Source organism: Ziziphus jujuba, chromosome 3, assembly GCF_031755915.1.
Source record: "Ziziphus jujuba cultivar Dongzao chromosome 3, ASM3175591v1".
Lineage (NCBI taxonomy): Eukaryota > Viridiplantae > Streptophyta > Magnoliopsida > Rosales > Rhamnaceae > Ziziphus > Ziziphus jujuba.
Window position 1 is genome coordinate 27,062,119 of NC_083381.1, and position 22,216 is coordinate 27,084,334.

The 22,216-nt window shown below is 35.4% G+C and overlaps 5 protein-coding genes and 1 pseudogene across 9 annotated transcripts; 1 reads left to right on the top strand and 5 right to left on the bottom strand.

Moving 5' to 3' along the window:
* Positions 1 to 43: 43 nt before the first annotated feature.
* Positions 44 to 3,552, top strand: LOC107423049 (E3 ubiquitin-protein ligase RHF1A). 2 transcript variants are annotated; one of them, XM_016032568.4, is made up of 9 exons: positions 44 to 202; positions 413 to 574; positions 1,415 to 1,461; positions 1,601 to 1,663; positions 1,755 to 1,866; positions 1,956 to 2,302; positions 2,508 to 2,615; positions 2,701 to 3,049; positions 3,276 to 3,552. In XM_016032568.4, the coding sequence occupies exons 2-9, from the start codon at positions 419 to 421 to the stop codon at positions 3,285 to 3,287; spliced, it is 1,194 nt and encodes a 397-aa protein (XP_015888054.3). In that variant the 5' UTR covers positions 44 to 202; positions 413 to 418; the 3' UTR covers positions 3,288 to 3,552. The 2 variants fall into 2 exon arrangements, with proteins under 2 accessions (XP_015888054.3, XP_015888053.3); XM_016032567.4 differs by lacking the exon at positions 44 to 202 and having other exon boundaries at positions 255 to 574.
* Positions 3,553 to 3,688: 136 nt separating this feature from the next.
* LOC107423051 (NADPH-dependent aldehyde reductase 1, chloroplastic-like) lies at positions 3,689 to 5,158 on the bottom strand (annotated as a pseudogene).
* Positions 5,159 to 5,738: 580 nt separating this feature from the next.
* LOC107423030 (peroxiredoxin-2F, mitochondrial) lies at positions 5,739 to 8,338 on the bottom strand. Its single transcript, XM_016032541.4, has 5 exons — positions 7,991 to 8,338; positions 7,632 to 7,661; positions 7,115 to 7,273; positions 6,370 to 6,464; positions 5,739 to 6,108 (listed from the first exon to the last, which is right to left on the bottom strand). Exons 1-5 carry the CDS (start codon positions 8,201 to 8,203, stop codon positions 6,003 to 6,005), a joined length of 603 nt encoding a protein of 200 aa, XP_015888027.3. The 5' UTR covers positions 8,204 to 8,338; the 3' UTR covers positions 5,739 to 6,002.
* A 489-nt stretch (positions 8,339 to 8,827) lies between these two features.
* Positions 8,828 to 11,098, bottom strand: LOC107423024 (3-dehydrosphinganine reductase TSC10A). Of its 4 annotated transcripts, XR_001581925.4 has the most exons (5): positions 10,263 to 11,098; positions 10,017 to 10,164; positions 9,632 to 9,928; positions 9,329 to 9,374; positions 8,828 to 9,193 (listed from the first exon to the last, which is right to left on the bottom strand). XR_001581925.4 is itself a non-coding variant. In XM_048477191.2 (4 exons), the coding sequence occupies exons 1-3, from the start codon at positions 10,878 to 10,880 to the stop codon at positions 9,636 to 9,638; spliced, it is 1,059 nt and encodes a 352-aa protein (XP_048333148.2). In that variant the 5' UTR covers positions 10,881 to 11,098; the 3' UTR covers positions 8,828 to 9,124; positions 9,632 to 9,635. The 4 variants fall into 4 exon arrangements, 3 of the variants coding, with proteins under 3 accessions (XP_048333148.2, XP_015888019.3, XP_048333149.2); XM_048477191.2 differs by lacking the exon at positions 9,329 to 9,374 and having other exon boundaries at positions 8,828 to 9,124; XM_016032533.4 differs by lacking the exon at positions 9,329 to 9,374 and having other exon boundaries at positions 10,263 to 11,096.
* Positions 11,099 to 14,249: 3,151 nt separating this feature from the next.
* On the bottom strand, positions 14,250 to 15,170 carry LOC107423031 (uncharacterized). Its single transcript, XM_016032542.4, has 2 exons — positions 14,928 to 15,170; positions 14,250 to 14,788 (listed from the first exon to the last, which is right to left on the bottom strand). Exons 1-2 carry the CDS (start codon positions 15,048 to 15,050, stop codon positions 14,549 to 14,551), a joined length of 363 nt encoding a protein of 120 aa, XP_015888028.1. The 5' UTR covers positions 15,051 to 15,170; the 3' UTR covers positions 14,250 to 14,548.
* A 1,793-nt stretch (positions 15,171 to 16,963) lies between these two features.
* LOC107423260 (NEDD8-activating enzyme E1 catalytic subunit) lies at positions 16,964 to 21,448 on the bottom strand. The gene is made up of 9 exons (XM_016032787.4): positions 21,093 to 21,448; positions 20,772 to 20,935; positions 20,273 to 20,475; positions 19,365 to 19,597; positions 19,167 to 19,229; positions 19,028 to 19,084; positions 18,691 to 18,812; positions 18,036 to 18,153; positions 16,964 to 17,571 (listed from the first exon to the last, which is right to left on the bottom strand). Exons 1-9 carry the CDS (start codon positions 21,192 to 21,194, stop codon positions 17,284 to 17,286), a joined length of 1,350 nt encoding a protein of 449 aa, XP_015888273.3. The 5' UTR covers positions 21,195 to 21,448; the 3' UTR covers positions 16,964 to 17,283.
* Between the last annotated feature and the right edge of the window lie 768 nt (positions 21,449 to 22,216).

Genomic DNA, 22,216 nt, shown 5'->3' on the forward strand with positions numbered 1-22,216 from the left:
TAAACAACACATTAAAAAATAAAAATAAAAAAAGAGCAAGAGATTAAAAATAATAAAACCGAAAAAGGAATTTTCTTTTTGATAAAACCGAAAAAGGAAATTAAAAAAAAAAAAAAAAAGAAAAGTGAGAAAGATTGATTCCATCAAAGCGTGCGTATGAATCGGTTGAATTTCCAGCGTCTTCAGGCAGTTGCTTTTTCCCGTAATTCCTTTCTTTGACCATTTGCACTTTGTTTTTTTTTTTTTTTTAGTTTTTTTTTCTCTCTCTTTATCTTACACTTTTCTAGGGTTCCTTTCTTCTTCGTCTTCTTGTTCTTCACATTCTTCTCCACAAAGTCTTCGCCTTTTTTTTTTTTTTTTTGGAACCTTTCCTTCTCTGCATCTTCTCACATTTTGAATCACTTCCTTACAGTCTTCAATGGCAGATTTCGCTTCCTCTTCTTCTTCTTCTTCTTTGAATCCGCTACTCTTTTCAGTTTCAACTCCTCCATCGTCGTCATCAACCAATGAGACCTCCGAAGAAGACTCTTGTAGTATCTGCCTTGAGCCTTTCAGCTCCGATGACCCTGCCACTGTATGATCCTTTGCCCAATTTATCACTATCACTAAAGATAATGAACGACAAATTAAACGGAAATTAAAAAATTTTCATTTTGATATATATATATATATATATATTGGTTTTATTCTTAGAGCTCTCTGATTTATTTTCATGTTTATTATAGTTTTGGAAGTGGTCTAATTTTTAGTTTTTTTTTTCTTTTTTTTTTAAATAGAGAATTTAGCTTATTGCATTGCCCAAAATTCAATGGGAAAGGATCAAAATTTGGCATTTGAATATCTGGAATAAGATTAAATATGAAATTTTTTTTTTTTTTTTTTGGGGTTTTGTAGTCTGCTTGATGTTCTCAATTACAGTCTGTGATGCTGGAATGAATCAATTGATGACTTTAGGAGGGTAATCGGCTGTGATCTATTGTCACTTGCTGTAGAATTTATTATTTGAATTGATTGTGTTGGATTTGATGATCATTTTGTTTATGCAGTATAAAGCGTGGTTAAAAAAAAAAAACAAAAAAAAAAAAACCAAAAAAAAAAAAATCCAGTTTTGCTTTATCGTTTTTTGGGTTGACTGGGGAAATTACGTCAAGTTATTTTTTCTTATTTTTCATGAAAGCTGTTGGCTATGAATGCAAACGGGTAAAATAGGATTTTTTATTTTTTATTTATTTATTTTTTTGGGTGGCTTTTTGCAAAACAGCAGATGTGTTTGAGAACCCACTTTTCTTGTTAGCTATTACCGTCGTTCTTTCCACGAAGTTTTATCAAATATATATATATATATATATATTTGGAAGGGTTGCAATTTATTTAGAGTTAAATACTGAATCTCTTAACCCTTTCCTGCTTTCAGATTACTAGCTGCAAGCACGACTATCATCTTCATTGCATTCTCGAATGGTAAGCCCAATTACATCAATGTAGGTTGTTCTTTTGAATTTATCATGATGGCGCTATATTTTTACATTTGTCGATGCATACTCTTATATGTTACACGATTTTAATGAGCATTTTTTTGCGACTATTTTATTCTTCTTAGGTCTCAAAGAAGCAAAGAGTGTCCAATATGTTGGCAGTCACTTGCCTTGAAGGATCCTGCCTGGTATATATATTCCTTATCCGCGATTATGCATAATTTCTTGTTTGTTATTTTGTTTCTGTTATTTATTAATTGATTAATTCTACTTGCATAGCCAAGAACTTCTAGCTGCAGTGGAAAGGGAAAGACACTCAAGGTCAAGGAACGTATCTTCTGTAGCATCACCGCCTATTCGTTATTTCCTTGACGACTATGATGTTGAGCATGTGAGAGTTTATTTTACCTCTGTTTTTATACATTATTACTGCTTGGTGAGAACGGATTCTAATGATCAGAGGCACAATTGAATTTTCAGGAATCTTTCTCAGATGATTCTGATTTTGACGGACGAATTATGCAGCATCTAGCTGCTGCTGCCACTAGAAGATCTCGTTATCGCGGAAGGGAGAGGCATAGGTCTTCTGCACAGGCTTCTTCTCCCCCATTTGTTGTTTTTACTTCTTATGTAAATATGCCTGGCTTGGAGCAAGGATGCACAACTTCTCCAGATGGATATCACAATTCGAGTTATGGATCATCACCAACTTCTGGCACACCACCGGCTGCCAACACTCAACCTTCGTTTCCTTCGCCTGTTGTTCCGTCTGTTGTGAATATGAGCTCAAGCACTGATGTTAATGATGGTGTCACTTTCGAACCCAGGTACGAGCCTATGATTAAATTTCTAGTTTGTATCTTTGCCATACATAATTTACTGTGGCAGGCCTGAATTAATATATTTGCTAGTAACATGGATAAATGTTTAGGCACCTTGTAAACAATGATGCTGGCAATGCACTGTATCAACTGGGCATTCGTTTTTCGTTTTTGTTATCTTCTAGCTTACTGTTTTTGCATCATTGTCCAGAGTTCTAAGCAGTCAGCCTCCACATGATCACCCAGAGAGACCAAGCTCATCTGAGATGTTCACTTTCCCGGAGTCCATCAAGTCTAAGTGGTCCGCTGCTTCAGCAAGGTAGAATCATTTAGTTCTTAGTTCTCTTTTTAGTCAGGTCCTTTCAACCTTTCCATACCGACTAGCATAAATATTTATATGACAGATATAAGGAATCAATCACAAAAAGCACCCGAGGCATTAAGGAGAAGCTAATGGCTCGTAATACCTCAGTAAAGGAGTTAAGCAAAGGAGTTCAGCGGGAGATGAGTGCAGGAATTGCTGGTGTTGCAAGAATGATTGAGCGCCTTGATCTTACCTCCAAAAAGGCTGGAGGCCCTGTTTCTGTTTCTAGTTGCGATGGGGGTTCTTCCAAAGGAAAGGGCGTCCTGGAGAATATGATTGTTCAGTCTCTAAATAAGAATACTGGTAAAGTTGCAAATGAGATGAGTTCAGATCCAACGTCATACACACATGTTTCAACACCAAGCAGGCTGGAAGTTTCTCCAACACAGGTTTAAAACTTTTACTCTAGAACATTGTTTTAGTGATTCATTATCTTTTGCTTAAATGATATAATACTTCATGAAACCATCTCAAACTTGAAAAGCAATTGAAACCTTATATATGCGTAGATTTCATTTTTATACCCAGAAGTCACGCTATTCAACTATATCATACAAGAATAATATACCAACTCCATTATGTTTGTTGATTTTATGTTCTGTTTTTGTTTTTCAGGGTGGGCATTAAATTGAGCATGGAGTTCACAGATCCAGTAATGACTGTTTTTTATGCGTCCAGCTGAAGGCATGCTGTGCAAGTGACGTCTAAATACGAAAGAAACCAGTCATCTTGTTGGTTTGCGTCCTGCGCGGGCATTCACCTCTCTCTCTCTACATATATATGCGTTTACTTAGACTTTATATATGTGTTCGCGGCATGAATATTGATGCATGGATCTTCTATTACAGTCTTTTTATTATTATTATTATTATTATTTTTAGTAAGTTTTCAATGGATGTTCTGCTCTGCTTGGTGTTTAGCATGTGTACTAATTTGCTTCACTTTCCATCCTGCTTTACCTCTAAAATGCTTGTGGATGGATGAATGAATATTCGATTTTAGCCGAGACATTGTTTCTCGGAGAAAACAAAGAAAAGAACCTCATGGTATTATATTTTTATATTGGTATTCTAAGATGTATACATATGTAACGAAGGCACACTACACCTTTCTGAGTACATAACCTCTTTATTCCTTTACGATGAGCCAAAAAGCTCTTTTGAAACAGCGCGCTATAGATTTATAGAATAAACAAACCAAGGAGGAATGTTCAAGAATTCACGATCATCCCACCTAATAAAAACAAAAAAGAATCACTTTATTGGCATCCCGGAATATATTCGATGTATGAGCATAGAAAAAATTGGAGACTTTTCACACATACCATTGGGATGGAGAACTTGGCCAGTGTAATAGGAAGAATCAAAGGATGCCAAGAACGCGTAACATGGTGCACAGCCCTTTCCATTGGTACGTCCGACCCTAAGCTCTTGATCATGTACTCTGGCATCGGTGCCGGTGCAGTGGAGTCCAAACTGGACCTGGGGCCACAGCATTAACGCGAATCCCCCTACCTGCCAGCTGAAGAGCCAGACCCCTAGTGAAGGCAACAATGGCTCCCTTTGTTGCACTGTAATCCAGCAGAGTTGGTCCACCAATACATGCATTCACTGATGTCGAGTTGATTATGCAGCTTCCCTCCTTCATGTGCTTCAATGCATGCCTTCCATTCCACAAAAACTGAGTTGCAAAACTATGCAAAAAGTCTTGGCTCCTTTTTCATTTTTTTTTTTTTTTTTTAAATGTTCAAATTCCAGTCGGGTAATGTCTTTTTTACCTGACCATAAAGAACTGAGAGAAAATGTTAGTCCTAAAGACCCTCTCAATCCGAGGCTCAGTGATCTCTTCGACCGAGTTGCTCAAATGTTGCTCAGCTGCATTGTTCACCAGTATATCAATCCGGCCAAAGCGTTTCACAACCTGATCAACAACGCTTTTGCAATTCTCATCAAACCCAACGTCTGCAGGTATGGCTAATGGTTCTTCTACGTGGCTTCTCCTTGCCTCTTTAAGCATAGTGAGTGTTGTATCCTTGTCTTTGTCCTCTTGTCCCTTTGACATAAGTAAAAGCAACATTTGCACCTTCAATGGCATAGCAATAGCAAACAGCCTTTCCTATTCCCGAATCTCCTCCAGTCACCAGTGCCACTTTTCCCTGCCAAAATTCCAAGTTTACATATTTTGTTTAATGGATTGGCTTGAAAATAACAGTAAAGGAAAAAGATAGTTTTAAGAAAGTTGAATTACTTGGAGCTTGTTGGCTGGCTTGTAGTTGGGGTTCATGGTTTGAGGAACTGGGTTCATGATATGCTCTTTGCCTGGCTGAGTATGTTGGCTTTGAGTTTGGAATTTTTCCCCATCGGATGCCATACTCCTTACCAGTCGAAGCTGAGAATGAACCAGAAAAGGTGTTGGAAACAAAGCTTTAGTTTTTTGAAGAAAAATGGGCATAGCCCACCTTAAACAGGGGCTATACATATATAGGGAATACAAAGAAACGAGTTGGTGATGTTGAAGGACCTTTTGATAACCTGGGTTTAACCATTCGGTGGGTCTAAGCAAGCGTCAGTATATTTGCCACGTCAACTGCATGCTGCAGTACGTATCAGCTAGGCTTTTCCACGTGGCAGAGTGGTCAAGAATGGAGATGAGAGATAGACGCCTGGGTTTTCTGTTATATAAAATGTGGACTAGAGAGGTTACTTCATTTGAGTGATGCCATTTAAAGACATGGGTTTGTAGGGGAATAAAAATTATATGTAAGAACTAGCTACACTTCTTTAGAATATGGTGATCAGGTATACATGGCGAAGTTGCCATGTGGCCAAATGAGTCATACGTGGCTTTCCTTCCAAAGTAACTGCTTCTAACATTGTTGCAAACCATTTTTAATCCCTTTTATTAATTTGCTGCACTCAGTTTTTAACCTCATTGGGATATATAAAACCTCTTCAGGCTAATTTTAACTTGGAAAAAAGACCCAAGTATTAGGTTTTAACAAATATTCTTGACTGAAATGGTTGTAATAATGCAGAAAAGATATGCTGTGATGGAAGTTTTCTATTGTGGGAAAATGCAAACTTTTAAACGAATGTATTGCATTACATTGCTAGTTAGAAATTCACTCGATGTTCGTAAAACGTATAAACAGGATTAGTGGCACATTTTATTTAATAGATGGCTAGAAGCCAAGACCGAGGAAAAGAAACCCAAAAGAAAAAATGAATAGTGTATACATATAAAACATCAGCAGCTACTTGATGCCATTTTGTCTAGAGGGTAATGGAGATGCTGTGATGATAGTGTAGTCTTGTGTGTACATGGCAATCAAACCAAGCAGCATTAGATCTGTCCCAAGATAACCTCTCCACCTGAAACCTTTACCTCAGATGGTGCTTCCTCTACATTAAGGGCCTTAACCTTCCCATCAACCACATAGGCCGACCATCTGCACCAGCAAAACCAACATCATAATTAGCCATAAGATACTGTGCATACCAGGCAAACCCCTTTTGATATGAATGGGTGAATTGTAAAAAAACAACCCTATGCTCTTCAAAAATGTAGGGGAAAGAAGAAGGTCAGCAGACAGATTATATAAAACAGAAAAATAACTCTGGAACATCCAAGGCCACAGCTGAGCAAAAGGCAACCGTTTTCCTCGACAAAGCTGCTTTTGATGATAAACAATTAGCAGCTCAGATGATACCTTTGAGATCGAGGTCCAAGCAAAGCAGCGGAGAGATCTTTATCCAATTCCAAACTTTTGTGGAAGCTCCCATCAAAGTCCCCATAAAACTCAATCTACAAAGGCAAATGTGCAAGTAAAACAAGCTGCTCAAATATTGCATCGAACAAAGAACAATGTACAATACGTCAATGCTATCATATCAAAGGCAAAGAATTGTACATTCTAGTCCAATAGCATGTCCATGAAAAGAAGAAGTGAATCAAGCAGCTGCTTTATAATAGCGTAGTCGTCCCGATTGTAAATTCTATACATATGTGACTATTAATTTGATTCAAGAAGCTCAGAATTTACCATGTTTAACGAAAGCTACTAGCATTAGAAGGTTGGTAACCTCAGTTGCCTAAATACTATGTACTTTCTTCTTATTTCTTTTCATGGCTTTTGTTTTTTGACGATGGAACAAAATTGACAAAATAGAGAACTCCAACTTCTGAGTCCTGAGAGACATTAATACATTAAACAAAAATACACCCAAAGAGACTACCTAACTTCAAACAGGTCATTTAATTTCCACACAACTCGCAGAATCATATGATGAAGTCTTAGGCAAAAGAACTTAACTTTATTAAGCGATTAAAATTCCAAGTAAAAATGCAAAGTGGACACATGCAAACAAAAAGCATTAAGAAGAGAAGCATGCTATTAAATATGAAAGTCACATGATATAATAATGAAAGCATTGGAATTTGGGCAAACAACTTACAGCATCTTTGGCTTCAAGTTTCTCTGCCCAAGCATTCATAGTGTATGGATCATTAACAGCTACACAAATTACAGAATCAATCCCTTTAGCCTTAAACTTGTCAATGTTGTTCTTGTAACTAGGCACATGCTGCTTTGAACAAACTCCTGTATATGCACCCTGGAATGTTGTAAATGCAAATATTATATAAATTATCTAACCATAAATATCAAATAAAGTATGTTCGTTCCATTTCCAGTAATGAGCTAGAAATCATCACTAATTATTTTGAATTTCAGCATTATATGAGATTAGAAATTAGCTTTTCTAGTATTGATTTGAAAATGGGATCGCTTGGCCATTATCGAATAATACTCCAATGGGAAAAAATGAAAACTTTATATAAACCAAAGGATGTATAAGCAAAAAAAAAAGTAACAGAATAAGTAAAAAATCCTGTATAGGAAGTGGCTTTATCTTTGTTTACATAAATTTGGAACCAACAATATATTACAGCAAAATATGAAGAGTAACTTACAGGGAGTCCAAAGATGACGACTTTCTTGTCCTGAAATACCATATCACAAACCCCCACCACCAAAAAACACAAAACAAAACAAAAAAACACAATCAATATCAATCCCAAATACCCACTTTTCATTAGCATTCTGAAAATACTTTGCTTGCTTTACCAAAAGAGAAATTGCATCCAATATAAGCATTCAAAAGCAAGAAAAATAATCCCCATACATCTTTTTGTTTAATTTTTTTGAACAATATAACACCCAGAAATTAAATTGATGACAAAAGTTAGGAAATTTTTATTTTTATTTTTTTAGAAAATTGAATATGGTACTGTAAGCTCAAATTAAGACAAAAATTAAATTAAAAAAAAACCTTGAAAATGTCTTTGACAGGAGTAGTGGAAAAATTCGATGAGACACCTTCGTCCCAGGAGCGAGCTTTCTGGAGGGAAACACTGGGAGCGGCCGAGACTATGTCAGTCCCAACTGCAACCGCCGCGAAGGCCCTCCATGACCCTCCGATTGCAAGACCCCCGGCCACCGATCTCATTGCTGAGCTCGTTCGCTTGAGTAGAGTGGACGCCATCGCTGCGACTCGGACTCGCAGACTCTGTCGATTGACCGATTCCTTACTGAGTTGCTGCTAAGTGCTACTGCTAGGCCACCGCTACGCTGTCCCCAGCATTGTGGAAGGTGGTTGTCTTATGTATGGGGCTAGAATGGGATTTTTACACTTGGATGGTTAAGACGATTTATTAATAGGCCCAGTCCAGATTAAAATGGGCTTCCATCGTTTGCTTAGAGGGCTACCCTGTCCACAATAAGAGGGTTTATCTCTGACAAATTTCATTCAAAGAGTTAATTTGAGGGTTTATCTCTGACAAATTTCATTCAAAGAGTTAATTTTGTTATATGATTATACATATTTATATAAATTCAAATCTCTTAAAAACATATTATGCTTTAAACTTTTAAACAACCATGTTTAATCATACTTAAAGAGTTACATGTTAATTTAATTAATCGCGGGCTTCTTTTCAATTTTAATTTATAAAAAAATAGTAATAATGATATGATTAGAAAGACAGAGAGAGAGAGAGAGAGAGAGAGAGAGAGAGAAGACAATGGAATGTCTGTGAATAACACAATATTTTAACCTCCAATTTAGCTGGTTTTACACATTAAAATAATTGAAATTACTAAAGCATCATCTAACAACTCAGTTTCTTTTCATTCATAAATGTTTTTTAATCACATAAATCAAGTGAAGCCATACTTTCGAGTTCATTATGCTACAGGGTAAAAATTTGAAAATTTCACGTCAGAAATTGCTTTAGAGATTCCCATTACAAATAATTTCTTAAACAGTAAAATAATTTATTACAGTGGACCATCAAAATACTAACTTCCTGAGAGAGGGCAACTTAAACCTACATCAATGATGGTTCGGTTCCCGAAACACCGATGCTAATCACCCATTTACAGCACCACATCTGCTTTCTAGCAACTGCAGCAACTCAAATGTCAAAAGTGAGTAAAATTGGGAAGAAATCAAGCACCCAACAACCTCAGGTCCCTGAAACACAAAAATATTTAACAACAAAATTAAGTATAGAAGAACCAACACCTTGCTATATTTCTGCAGGGGAAAATTTGAGAAATATATAGCACTCGTAGGGAAAAATATCAGATTCTCAGAATATGAAAATACCTTATGCATCTAGTCCAAACCGTTGTTGAAATGTAAAATCCTAGAGCTAAGCATAAGAAGGCAAGTATAAGCATGATGCGTAAAGCAATTAGACACACGGATCATAAAAATCGTAACATGAAGAGTCCTTGAATTAATTGTTTTCCCTTTTTTGCACTACAGAGTCTCCCTATTTGCACCAACATCTACACAGAAATAAAAAACTTGAAAATTCTAGACAAGTATAAATTAACCTCTAAGTTTGCAGTCCTTAATATGCTTGATTGGTATTATCTGTGAGGGAAGGGGAGGAATAAAAATTACCTCTTTATTTATTCTGTGAATGCCACTTCTCTATGCTTCCATACCAATTCCACTGGAAACATAGAGCCGCAACCCTCAATAACCCAGCTGCAACTACCTCAACGAAAGCCATTAGAAATGATCTCTGTGGTGAAAAACCAGCAGTTACTATAGCCAGTAAGTGACCCTCAGAATTACAAGGAACAATAAAGCTGCCAGATCTTATGCCATTAAAAGCTTTCTTAGCAACTTCATCAGGTTTCATTGCCCCAGAAGATTCAGCTAATATGCTGGTAAGCGGCGGTCGTACCTTGTTCTCTGCAACAAACCGAATTTTCTTAGTCGAGAATCACATAACAAAAGTCCCAGAAAACAGAATGATTTTTTTTATTTTTTATTTTTTAACCTTGCTCAAAACCAGGAGTGTCTGTATCGGGAGGGAAAATCAGAGAAACATGAATATTGTCTGCAATAACCTCTTGTTGCAAAGCTTCTGCTAAACCCCGAAGCCCAAATTTGCTCGCTGAGTAAGCAGTGTAACCGTAAATCCCCACCTAACCAGTAAAAAATTTCAAATTTTTTAATCAGAATTCGATGAAAAGTGAAGGGAATCGAACTGGGTTTTGATTGGATTTTTGGTTAAAAATAATACCTGACCAGCTTGAGAGGACATTAGGGCAATAGAGGCCGGTTCACGATTCCCTCTTTTCTTCATCCCAGGCAAAGCAGCTTTGATCACGTTGAAGCTGCCCATCAGATTCACGTCCAACATGAACCTCACCTCATCTAATCCCTGCTTCTCCAGCTCTTGAGGTACAAAAACCCCTTGATTCACGATCAACACGTCGATGGGTCCAGCCTCCTCGACCGACTTCCAAACGGCGTCGCAGTCTCGCACATCGGCGGCGAACACGGAGACGTCAATCCCGGTGGCGAGTCGTATTGCATGTTTGGCTTCCTCGAGCTTGTCGACGGAGCGGGCGAGGATGGAGACGCGTGCGCCCTCGGATGCAGCCCGGTGGGCCAAGGCAAGGCCGATGCCGCTTGATCCGCCGGTGATGAACACGTGGCGATTCTTGATTGGGATCCTGACTGGTCGGGGTCGGACTATGAAGTAGAGGAGGAGGAGGAGGAAGGTGAGAGGGAATAGTAAGAGGAGGAACCAGAGATAGTTGGAGAGGTTGAGGTCCGCCATTGATGAAGCTTCGAAAAGGTATTGCAAATAAACGGTGGTGATGTGGTTGATCTCCGTTTGTGGTAGTAGGGTCATGTTAGAGTTAAAAAAAGATATGAATCTCGTTTAAAAGTGGGACAATGGAGGCGTCCACACTGATCTTGCCACATCAGCATTGGGTTAATCGTAAGCAAATGTGTCCATTTCATCAGTGGAAAAAAGGGTATCTTTTTCTTTTTTCTCTTTTTTTATATTCAGAATTTTACTCCTTAATTTGTAATTTTTTCACACTGTAATAAGAAATATACAAAATGGGGAAAAAAAAAAAAGAAAAAAAAATTAAAAAAAAGCTCAAATCAACTTGTTATTGATCGAAATACATAGTGTGTAAGGATTGTTTATGATTTGATGGAAAGGGGGATTATGGCTGGAATCCCATTAATATTTAATTTAATCCACAATAATTTGTCACCATATTCTTTTTTTCTTTTTTTTCTTTTTTTTTTTTGGAAAGCGTTTACCACCATATCCAGGTGGTCAATTAAGACCCATTAAGCAAGAAATCCAGATTTGATAAGATAAATTAGAAGATTAGATTGAATATTGATCTCTCTCTCTCTCTCTCTCTCTCTCTCTCTCTCTCTCTCTCTCTGTATCTATATATATATATATATATATATATATCACTATCTCTCACCACTATGTATTTAAAATCCAAATTAATTAGCTCACAAAGACTTTTAGCATGCCTCCTTTAGGATAAAAGACAACTAAACTGAGAGCTATGGGCATTGCCAAATTCAGATTGAAAACATAATAGTTTGTGGGCATTTTTAAATATAAATTAATAAAGATCAGAAAAGATCATGTTATTATCCTTTGTCCTCTGAATTATATCAAGAGACTGAACCAGGCATAAGATAGTAAACAAGTTGGTTTTCCTCAGCAAAAATTGATAGTAAACATAGTTGGTTATCTAGCACCATCATCGGTCTATACGACATTCCATTGAAAATGAAAAATAATTAATGTTGGCCTCTTACTTAACAATAATGGCCCATAATTATTTACCAAAAAAGGAAATGAAAAAAATAAAAATTAATGGCCTATAGATTTAACAAACCCTATTTAAATTTCCACATAAATAATAATCTTAAAGTTAGAGAAACCAAAAAGATATTCATAAATGTTGTATATAGGATTTTTCTTATAGATATTCACTACCAGGTCAATCCAAAATTTAGATACTTTGTCCAAAATCTTAAGTATTTTATAAACAAATAGTACATTATTCATTCTTTGTTTTGTGCATAACTATTAAAAATGCTATCATTTAAACCAATTATACATGTAAGATGTCACGTCGAGTTGATAAGCACAGAGAATCTGAATGTTTTTCAGTTCATAAACTTTGTCGAGTGGTCTGCCATCCATGATGGGGTTTTCATGGGGTCATGATAAAACTGAAGCCCATTCCTTGAGTCCCTTTGTTTGTCACTTCCATTCTCCTTCAAGGTGTGTAAGGTTGCTTATGTTGAATGGATAGTTTCTGAAGGGTAAATTTCATTCAAAATCTTTTTAGTACTGTTTAAGATTTTTAATTATAAAAAATTAATTTAAAAAAATGATAGATAAATTTTGAATATAATTTTTCATAAATATGAATTTAAAAATAATTAAGATAAAATTGAAAAAATAATTTCATCATTTTCCGAATCATTCTAAATAAAAACCCAATAAGATATGCATAAAATCAATGAAAATACTGTTCCCTTGTCAATAATTTGCTTTGGTTGATGTTCACTTCATGGTTTTATGTCCTTAGTTGGACATTAGTTGATGCTTTAAGGAATCAATAGATTAGGAAAAACCCAATAAAGACAGCACAGCAGTGGCTTTCAAAGTTTGATTGGACGTGGAGGGATTAGGTCCACATGTTTGATAATATGTGGGGGTTTACACCTTCAGAGTAAGTTCAAGTGTTGCATCATCATCGATTCATCTTGGTCTGTCTTTGGTCTACTTGTTATTTGCGAGTGTATTTTACAATCTCCAAAATGGCAATTACTTTCCAGTGGGTCTTGAATTTTAGATATTGGGCACCAAAAAGATTCATTTTGTTCTTTCAATAATTCATCAAGTTTTCTTTGTGATTTAGTTAGCATCTTCAACTCGGTCAAAGTACTATATATATGCTTTTTGGATAATTAACTTGGGCAAGTACTATAATTCTAAAACAAGATCCAACCAAATATTCTCTAATACAAGCCATGAATTTTTCAACTTATGCCTCTTTCTTTCTCCTTTCTTTTCTTTTTTTGTTTTTTTAAGGTTGGGGGGTAGGGAGGTTCACTCTCAAAATTTAGAATTCCACTAAATATTGTATGGGAAAAAAAAAATTAATATATATATATATATATATATATATGTATGTATTACTTTTAAGGTGAGCACTCTGTTATTCTAACAGGGCAGAAAAAAAAAAAGAAAAAAAAAGGGCCATGTGAAATGAAGGATTGCTAAGCAAGGTACAATGAAAATTGAAAGTCATGTCGGAAAAAGAAATGAAACAGATGGCCCCAAAAAGAAATGGAAAAACATGGTGAGCTTGAAGATGACTATGAAAATGAAAGGAAAAAGCTTAATGAAATGAAAAAGTAAAAATATTATGTAAAGGGTATGAAATATGAAGATATTCTAAACGAAGTGAGAGATATTTACCAAAGCTTGTTTTTGGGTATCTTAGTTTCGCATTTACTGGCTCATATTTTCAGTTCTATATTATAGGATTTCAAATACAAGCTATGTTTTGAAACTTGAAAAAGGAAAGAAAATTTCATTCTCTTTCTAGGGCTGGTACTGTAAGAGGAAGTAGCTACTAGCTAGTGGCTGGTGATTGGGTAAATATCAGACGATTCAGACCCAAACCATACAATTAAGAAACTATCAAACACTTTGTCAAAGAGAAACCTTATTGATCATGATTAAAGATAAGAGCCCGAAGTTGGTGCCTGCAATGATGCAACTCACAACGGGCTTGATAGAATCCAAGACTGAACAAAATAGCATACTTTGAATCTTGATATCATAATTTTTTGCTTTTAGGTCGGCATGTAACCACTAATTTGTTTCAACGCTGTCACTTCAGCATCGTTATTGTTCCTCATTATTCCTACAATAATAATTAATCATAATCCCAAAAATTTTATTCCAGCTCGGAGATCCAAAAGGCTAACAAAAAAATATCACCCATATTCCCTCTTGACAGAAAAAAAAAAAAAAAAAAAAAAAAAGAGTTGGATTTTTGCTCATCAACTTGTGTATCTTTATGCATACCAAATTAGGATTAAAGAGCTTATTGTTTGATTCCCAGATCTTCCAACATATAAAGAAAGGTAATTATTTTGGGCAAAATTAAAGTTAATGAACAACTAAAATGAAAATTTCCATTTATTGAGACAAATCTAAACTAAAATAATTTAATATATAACATCAAATGAATTTATCCAAACTTAATCCTATATCAGACTCAGTAGAAAACCATACATGTCCATAAACTGGAGAGGTACAAAACCTTTGTTGAACCTCTTTTTTCACACACTGAGTATATATATATAAATATAGACGTAGATACGTAGAGATTACCCATGTACAAGATTTCCCATATGTAAAACCATAAAATCCTAATTACCATATAACATATTTGGCAAAAGGGGTATTTAATTAGTAGGTGATTATTTCAATTCTACAATTGGTATTAAGATCTATCCCCTGCCATATTTTGGTTTAAAAGAAGCACTGGAAGGCAGTTGGGAAGCAATCTTATTGTTTTCTGGTTGTCTTTGAGATTTTGTGTTGTATGAAGTAAATCTTCCTTGTCTGTTCTTCCTTCTTGGCTGAGATGATTGAGGAATAAAAACACCAGTCCCTTTGCTTTCTCTTCTGCAAACTTGCTCATATAGAAAAGGCGATTGTACAGGAGGATGGGTTGCATGAGAAAAAGCCTGAAACAAGTTTAAAAACACAGTAAGAATGATGATGATTCAGTAAATAAAGTTACTTAATAAGCAGAAAAATATGAACTTTGACTAGTAAGGTATAAGCTTCTCTTAAATGATTGAAGAAATGAAAAAAATGATTAACCTGGAGAGAAACTGAAGGGCAATTTGCAAGTGGGTCTTCTTCATCATCCATGATTAGAAGAGAAATCTGCTTGCTCAAATCTGCAAAGAACGAATCATCTTCTACTTCCATAGCAACTTCCATTATATCTTTCAGGTTTTTTTTTTTTTTTTTTTTTCAGTGTTCAGCACCAGAAGTTTTTTCTCTTTTACAGGCTTTAATAGGTGTTGTTGTTTCTTTCTTTTCTTCCAGTTCTTTTTGGGTTAGTAGGATTTAAATAAGGAAAAGGCAAAGGGATGGGTGAGTTAAACTTCATGGGGATGTGCATGTGGGATGGTGGGGTATGAGTGGCAGTTGGCCTATCTGTCTTAAGTCCCACAACCCCACAAGAATCATGTAGTGTGTCATGATATTATCCAGTTGCAAAAAGAGATGAGGAACAGCCGGCAAAAATCCTGACCCGTATATCTAATCCAAGATAGGCTCAATCTATATAGCATACTTGGCTGTAATTGAGTTCTTTCACTCATCCAATTTTTCTTGTATCCAAAAATAATAAAATATAAGGCATGGTTCAAAACATTTCATAGTCCACAGAAACAAGCCCAATACAAAGCAGAGGTCGATAATAATATTTTTTTGTTTGTTTGCTGAATGAGGTTTTCTGGGTTATAATCTAATGCTTCTTATCAAATATCATATATGGTACATATTAGTGAAGTAGTACTTCATGAAAGGGAATTTTATTTTTGATTTTTGATTTTTTATCTCGTAAAATGATTGAGAATTCTTATTAACAAAAAAACATGGAAGGGAAACGGATCTATTTTGGTTTTAAATGAAAAAGCAAGTGAAAAGAGGAAAAAGTGGAAGTGTCAATATCAAAGACACCATAGGCGCATAAAATAGTACTTGGGTGATTCACCGCAGTTATTATGCATCTGGAAGACCCATTTAACGGACGGTGGATCACTGTTGAACACCTTAAAAGTGTGGGGTCCATTGTCATAATCACCAAAATAGACTGGTTGCCACTTGCTAAAAACAGTACAACTCTGCAGAATCTGCAAATTCATTGCAGACTATAAGATAAAAATGGTTTTACTCGTCTTGTTTTTCCCTTTGTTAAGGCAAAACAAAGAGAGAAGAGAGCATTAATAAATGGAGGAAAAAGGTTGTTGGCCTACTGGGTCAATCGTACAAACTACAAAGCAACAAGTAACATTTATTATCTAAATTTTTCCACTTGTTTCTATAACTCCATAAACCAGCTAGAGCCTGCAGGACTTCAATTTAACTCTTCTTTAGAAAGCAAAGTAATGAATCTTAAGTTTTATGTGGTCCACATTTCACACTGTTTGCTTGCTGGCTAAGGGACCCCCTCATTCACCAAACAGTGTGGGCTTTCAAAATATTAGGACCTTTCAGATATTTTATTTCCTTACCTTTTGGAGTGGAATGTTAGACTTTTTTGGTGAGTAGTGGAATATTAGCTTGTGCTTTCTTCAATTTCATGTCTCTTCTTTGAGATCCTAGTTTTTTGCAGCACGTAAAAATGGCAGTTTTGAATGCTGAAAGATTTGAGGGTCCAATTCATGTTTGAGAAGTGTAAAAGAAAATGAATTTTTGAAGGTGGATAATTTTATAAAGACTACAAGTTACGGGGTTATTGGTTCAGCTAGTTTTATTACTAGGCAATGATCATAGCAAAGGGGGCTTTTCAGCATGCATGTTGCTGTTTTACTGAAGGATCTTATGGTATTGATTTACGGGCAGTAGATAGAATTTAGACCACAGCTTTGGAAGCCATAACAAGTAAAGTTTTCTCTTCGATATTTTGCTTCTGGGTACGCTGTGACTAGATACGTGCTTGAGAATCATCTGGTAGTAGGAGTGACTGTATTTTGGGTTCCATTCAGTGTCTTTCTTTTTCCCTGTCTCCCAATCTCCAATCAAAAGTAGCTATCTTCTTATCTATTCACTGAACTGGGGCAAACATAAAAAAACAAAAAAATTCGCCATTTTGGAAGAGCACCATAAAATACACATTAAACAAGTGGAAAATAAAAGATGTATCATAATGCTTATCATTGTAAATCATAATCTTATCCCGTATCAATGAACAAAACATTATTTTGGTTAAACTCAAATTGCAAAAGTAACTCGGCCCTCTTGATCATTAATTCACAGTTCTAACGTAATTTCAGGAGATCTACAGATAAAAAGAAATTTACAAATATAGAAAGGCATCCAACGTTGCATAATCATTTTCTCCCTTTTGCTGCAATAATTAGAGAGAGAGAGAGAAAAGAGAGAGAGAGAGTCTTTAAAGCTTCTCAAGTTCTAGTTCATGTTAGATCTAGATCCAGTAAAAGATTTAAGCCCCACCTGCTGTATCCATATCAGTAACCCCGTCAACTCCCTTGAAAGCCACACGCAGTTTTATAAGACTGGAGGTTTTTTTGTCATTCTTTATAGTTGTCCCAGTTGCATGGACAATGTCCTTGGAAATTTTACCCATCAGTTCAAAAAGCGGTAAGCTAAGGTTGGATCTTGTCATCTCTTCAAGTACTGGAGGCGCCTGCATGTATAAGCTCTTCCCTCTATGAGTGATGCTTGCTTTTGATAAGTGCAGCTTTGGGTGTTCTTCAAGTAAACCAATGAACTGTTGCCACAAGAATTGGATCAGGATTGATATACAAACGAGGAATGTACTAATCATGCATCAAATTGTATTTTTATTGCCATGCTTGAGTATTAACATCATTCACTTTTGAGTCTCTGGATAACGAACAAACAGTGAAGAAAAACCGGTTTTGCAAACTTTTGTTCATTCAGAATTAGAGGTCTACACCACTTTGGTAGAGTACAGAATTTATTGCATTCTAGAATTTAGATGTAAACCTTATTGATGTAAATGCAGCATAGAATGCAGGATGAAGTCTTAGAAAATGTGAAAATTGTAATAAACAAGACATGAGAGATTAGTCTGCAAGAACAGAGACAATTCCCCGCTAGAGAAAATTGACCTTCTCCAGATGATATTATCAAAACCATCTCGAATATGAACTTCAACAATTTATGAGAAGAAAATAATTCAAAGCAAGAATAGACGAGAAGGAAAATTACCTTCTCTAAAGTAACCGAAGTATCCAGCTCAACCAGAATACCAGGACCACATACAAGGCAGTCCCTTTCCCTCACAAATTCAGTCACTTTAGTGTGTAAACCTTGTGCGCCATTATACCTGGAAAAGATTCTGATCAGTCCTCCAATACAAGCAAATATTTAATTAAAAAATATAAACCACAAAGAAGATCCAAATAATAAAAACCATCTTTTGCATTCTGATAATAATTAAAAGTTGAACATGAATTAGCAGTCTCATCACTAAAACAGATTTGAAAATGTGATATCACCTGAGAAAAGAATTAGAGAAACCATAAATATCCCCCAATTTATGCTTGCTTTTATAAAAATTATACTTATGCCCACCAAAATTTCATCTTTAAACAGGTAAGATTTGGCCAGAAGGTAGCAGAATTTTAGTTATAATTCTATTTTCTTATCATTATTTTCCCCACTTAGTCCACATAACCAGAAAGTCGAAAGGAAAAAAACAAAAATAAAAAAATGTCAACTATATCTCCTTCTCTCTTCTTTTTATGTTACTTCCTGTAAAAAAAGAACCCATAGTCCAACATGCATGTTTGCAATCATAGCCATTCAAACAACCAAGACTAAATAAAGTTAATATGAGTAACAAAGAAGAGAAAGGACACACGTCAAATAGTTTGATAGAGTTTTGCTGCATCCTGATGCAATCTTTAGTGTTTCCAGTGCACAAGCAGCTGATATAATCGCATTAGTTGAAGCAATAGCCGGTATGATATTCTTCACAACACCCTACAAACACAAAACAAATAATCTACTTATAAAAGAGGAAAATGAGATATTGTATTAAAGATGTGAAGCTTCAACCAAAAATATAGACACCCTAAACTTAGGTCCCTTTTTTTCTCTTCTCCTTTTTTCTTTAAATCAATATTGATTTTTTTCATAAGGATTTTTTAATATGCAACAGAACATAATAAAATAGACAGCGTTTAGCATGTATCTACCTGAGTAAGAGAATATGTAACTCCTGGAATGCCAAAAAGCTCAGCTCTCTTGACAGCCTACGGAAAACAGAAATATAGGGATTAATAACAAATTTATAGCAAAAAAAGAGGAAACACTACATAAATGCTTTTCACTGACCTCATTATAGACCCACTTCATGTGTTCCGGATCATCTGGATCAAAAGTCTTACCACTGTGAACCTACAAGTAAATTGCATACAAATTGCCTAGAAATCAGATTAAGCTCTAAATCACAAACTGGGAAAGATAGACTCCAAAATAAAATAAAAACAAAAATTAAAATAGAGAGACACAAAAAGATAAGCAATCAATTACCTCATCCCATTTAATTAAGTGAGCATATTCAATACAATGAGCAGCAGTTCTAGGCGTTTCTGCAAGAGTGCATAAAGGGAACTTCACTTGAGGTGGGAAAAGCCAGATGGTACACTCAAAGCATGGTGTAATCCCTGGCTTGATAACCCTAGCATGGCCTTTAAAACCTTCAGTTCCACCATCTACCATAGGTTTGATTGTTTCCTCTAATGGATTATCATCAGCATCGTACTCTAAATTCCCGGTCCCCACCAAAGAACATGGAAAGAAAAAAATACAAATTAGAACTAGTGGAGTATTGAGAATGACAAATTTTGAATTGCATGGGTAGGAACTGGCTAAAAATAATCTAATGCATAAGCTAGAGTAGGTGGTATAAATAAGCATCAAGGCAAATATCAGAAACTATAATATGATGGATACCAAAGATAGAAGTTGAACAATAACAGATCCTGGTCTGACCTTTAGTCAGTCACTACAAGTCTAGCTAAGGCTCTCATGACCATAGAATAGAAACTTGATTCACATAAGCACACCACCGTTAGTTATGGTTATTTTATATCTATTGTGCTTATTGCCATGAAGAAAAAAGAATAATGAATCAACATGTAATGCTTATCATTGATCTTAACTCTAGACATCATGAGGTTTACATTATTTAATTTCTATGCTCTTAAGGAGATTAAACTAGTAACAAATCATGTGTCCAGGAAACACAACCATAATGAAGTTGGGAAGTTATAAGACCAACGAAATAGACAAACAAGTGCAAAATCGCAGGTGAAATATCAGCATAAGTATCAAAACTTACAACCATGAAAACTTAAGGAGTACTTATAAAAACAGAAATCCATATATCAGGAATGGTATATGAGATGCATTCAGAATCAAGAGGTTAAGTTACCAACCTAGAAAGCTACAAGCTACTGCATTGATGTAGCTTCGGGCCTCAATCGAATCAAGACCAAGGGCAATAATACTGAAATTACTATAGAATTCAAGCTCTTTATCTTCAATCCGGGCAAAGTGTGGCACTATGTTCACCCCACTAACTCTTTCCATTACCCGTTTTGCAGCCACCTCGGCCTTTGGTTTACCAACATCTTCAACTCTACAATGACAGATAAAAATTAAGAGAAACAATATGAGGAGAAATTGCATCTTATAGGCACAAATAACACATATAAATAAATAAAATTACAGGTCTTTTTTCACAGGTACTGTGTAAAACAAAAGCATTGCAAATTTTGTTTTTAAAAAAAAAAAAAAAAATTCAATGCTAATGAGATAGTAGCAAGCTTCAACCTTTTGATCCTGTGTCAAAAAATCCATTACTAAATCGGCTCATACGACGTATATAAATGCAAAATATCATGTCTATGATCCGTAAGTAACCGAATATATAACCTGAAGAGGAATTGACGATTGAGATTGGAGACCTCGATGCGGTCCATGTCTATGACTTCGAGCTCTCGAAATCCAGACAAAGCCAAATCCTTTAGGAGTTCACAGCCCAACCCACCAGCCCCTACCACCAATACTTTCACGTACTCTTTAAGGTCGTCTCTCAGCTACAACCCATTAAAAAAAAAAAAAAAAATTCAACTTTAATTCAATTTCAGTTAAACCCAGAACCACAATCCGCATAAGAAAGAATCGCAGGTTAACTGTTTGTTAAAATGTCAAAGAAAAGCCGAGAAAGAGAACGAAAAAAGAGATGGGTCTTACTCCGGGCCCGGGTTCGAAGGTTGGTTCGACGAGATTACCGGGCCTGAGTAGGAGCTTATCGAGGTCCCTCGATCGGCTTGGTTGAGTCGCAGTTTCAGCCATTTGAAACTCTCTCTCTCTCTCTCTCTCTCTCTCTCTCTCGCTGTGTTCTGCTTCGTTGAAATTCAAAGCCCCCCCTCCAATCTCAAAACTCGAAAAATCGCCTGCTACGACTCAACGGGGAGTGTGGGAGAGTTCGAAAGGAGGAAATAGGAGGAGCTGTGTAGCTTGGCTCTTACGCTTTGCCTGCCTATGTTTCACTCTTCTCGCTCTGAATTTTTTATTTTTTTTCTTTTTTTTCTCTGGTATGGAAAAAAATCGAGAATAATATCGAAAAAGGTCATAAATAAATATTGGAATTTTAGGTTAATGTTAGGTTTAACATAATTTTAAAATTGAAATATTTATTACAATAACTTCTGTTTATGTAATAAAACCAGATATTTGTAAATATGTAATTTACCATGACTGAAATTTTCAATATATATATATATATATATATATATATATATATTTTTATGTGTTGTTCCATTTATAAAAGTGTCAATACTAAACAAATAGTTTTACAGTAGATATTGAAAAACTTCGTTAAGAACAAGTTCTTGCTTTTCATCATCTTTTAATGGAATTTTCTTCATAATATTCAAGCCTTTTATTGGTTCAAGTACCAAATTGAGCCAAAAGAAGGTATTGCCATTCATCAAGCAAACATTGTAGAATATGTAATCTAATTGTTGAAGCTAAAAGCTAAAAAACATATTCAAATTTGTAGTATTTTCTTTTAGTAAATTTTGCAAAGTCGAACAAATATATTTACAAAGTTAGAATGAGAGGAAAGCCTTTTATTGTGTTAAAGTTATTCCACCAATACTTTCATACTTCCTAGCTCCCACCAATACCACACCCAAAGCATGTATGAAATAAGCACGCACTAAATGATACAAAAAAAATTCCATAGATAGTTCTTCTAGTTCTTCTCACACACCCAGATGAAGGTCAAAAATCCCTATGAATATGATGAAACATGAACACCTCAAAAAACTGGAAAAAGCAGAAGATGAAGCATAAAAAGAAAAAGGAGGTTT

Excerpts from the sequence above, each read along its gene's own strand:
- LOC107423024 (XM_048477191.2), bottom strand. The coding sequence starts at position 10,880 with ATGACCCTACTACCACAAACGGAGATCAACCACATCACCACCGTTTAT. Across the intron at positions 10,165-10,262 it reads TGTCCTCTCAAGCTGGTCAG|GTGGGGATTTACGGTTACAC; the intron begins GTATTATTTTTA and ends TTTACTGGTTAG. Across the intron at positions 9,929-10,016 it reads CACTCCTGGTTTTGAGCAAG|AGAACAAGGTACGACCGCCG; the intron begins GTTAAAAAATAA and ends GGTTTGTTGCAG.
- LOC107423260 (XM_016032787.4), bottom strand. The coding sequence starts at position 21,194 with ATGGCTGAAACTGCGACTCAACCAAGCCGATCGAGGGACCTCGATAAG. Across the intron at positions 20,476-20,771 it reads AATCGTCAATTCCTCTTCAG|AGTTGAAGATGTTGGTAAAC; the intron begins GTTATATATTCG and ends CTGTCATTGTAG. Across the intron at positions 17,572-18,035 it reads CTTCGGTTACTTTAGAGAAG|TTCATTGGTTTACTTGAAGA; the intron begins GTAATTTTCCTT and ends TTGTGGCAACAG.
- LOC107423031 (XM_016032542.4), bottom strand. The coding sequence starts at position 15,050 with ATGGAAGTTGCTATGGAAGTAGAAGATGATTCGTTCTTTGCAGATTTG. Across the intron at positions 14,789-14,927 it reads GCCCTTCAGTTTCTCTCCAG|GCTTTTTCTCATGCAACCCA; the intron begins GTTAATCATTTT and ends AACTTGTTTCAG.
- LOC107423030 (XM_016032541.4), bottom strand. The coding sequence starts at position 8,203 with ATGGCGTCCACTCTACTCAAGCGAACGAGCTCAGCAATGAGATCGGTG. Across the intron at positions 7,274-7,631 it reads TCGTCATCTTTGGACTCCCT|GGTGCATATACAGGAGTTTG; the intron begins GTAAGTTACTCT and ends ACAACATTCCAG. Across the intron at positions 6,109-6,369 it reads CTTGGACCTCGATCTCAAAG|ATGGTCGGCCTATGTGGTTG; the intron begins GTATCATCTGAG and ends TTGCTGGTGCAG.
- LOC107423049 (XM_016032568.4), top strand. The coding sequence starts at position 419 with ATGGCAGATTTCGCTTCCTCTTCTTCTTCTTCTTCTTTGAATCCGCTA. Across the intron at positions 1,867-1,955 it reads ACGACTATGATGTTGAGCAT|GAATCTTTCTCAGATGATTC; the intron begins GTGAGAGTTTAT and ends TTGAATTTTCAG. Across the intron at positions 2,303-2,507 it reads GGTGTCACTTTCGAACCCAG|AGTTCTAAGCAGTCAGCCTC; the intron begins GTACGAGCCTAT and ends ATCATTGTCCAG.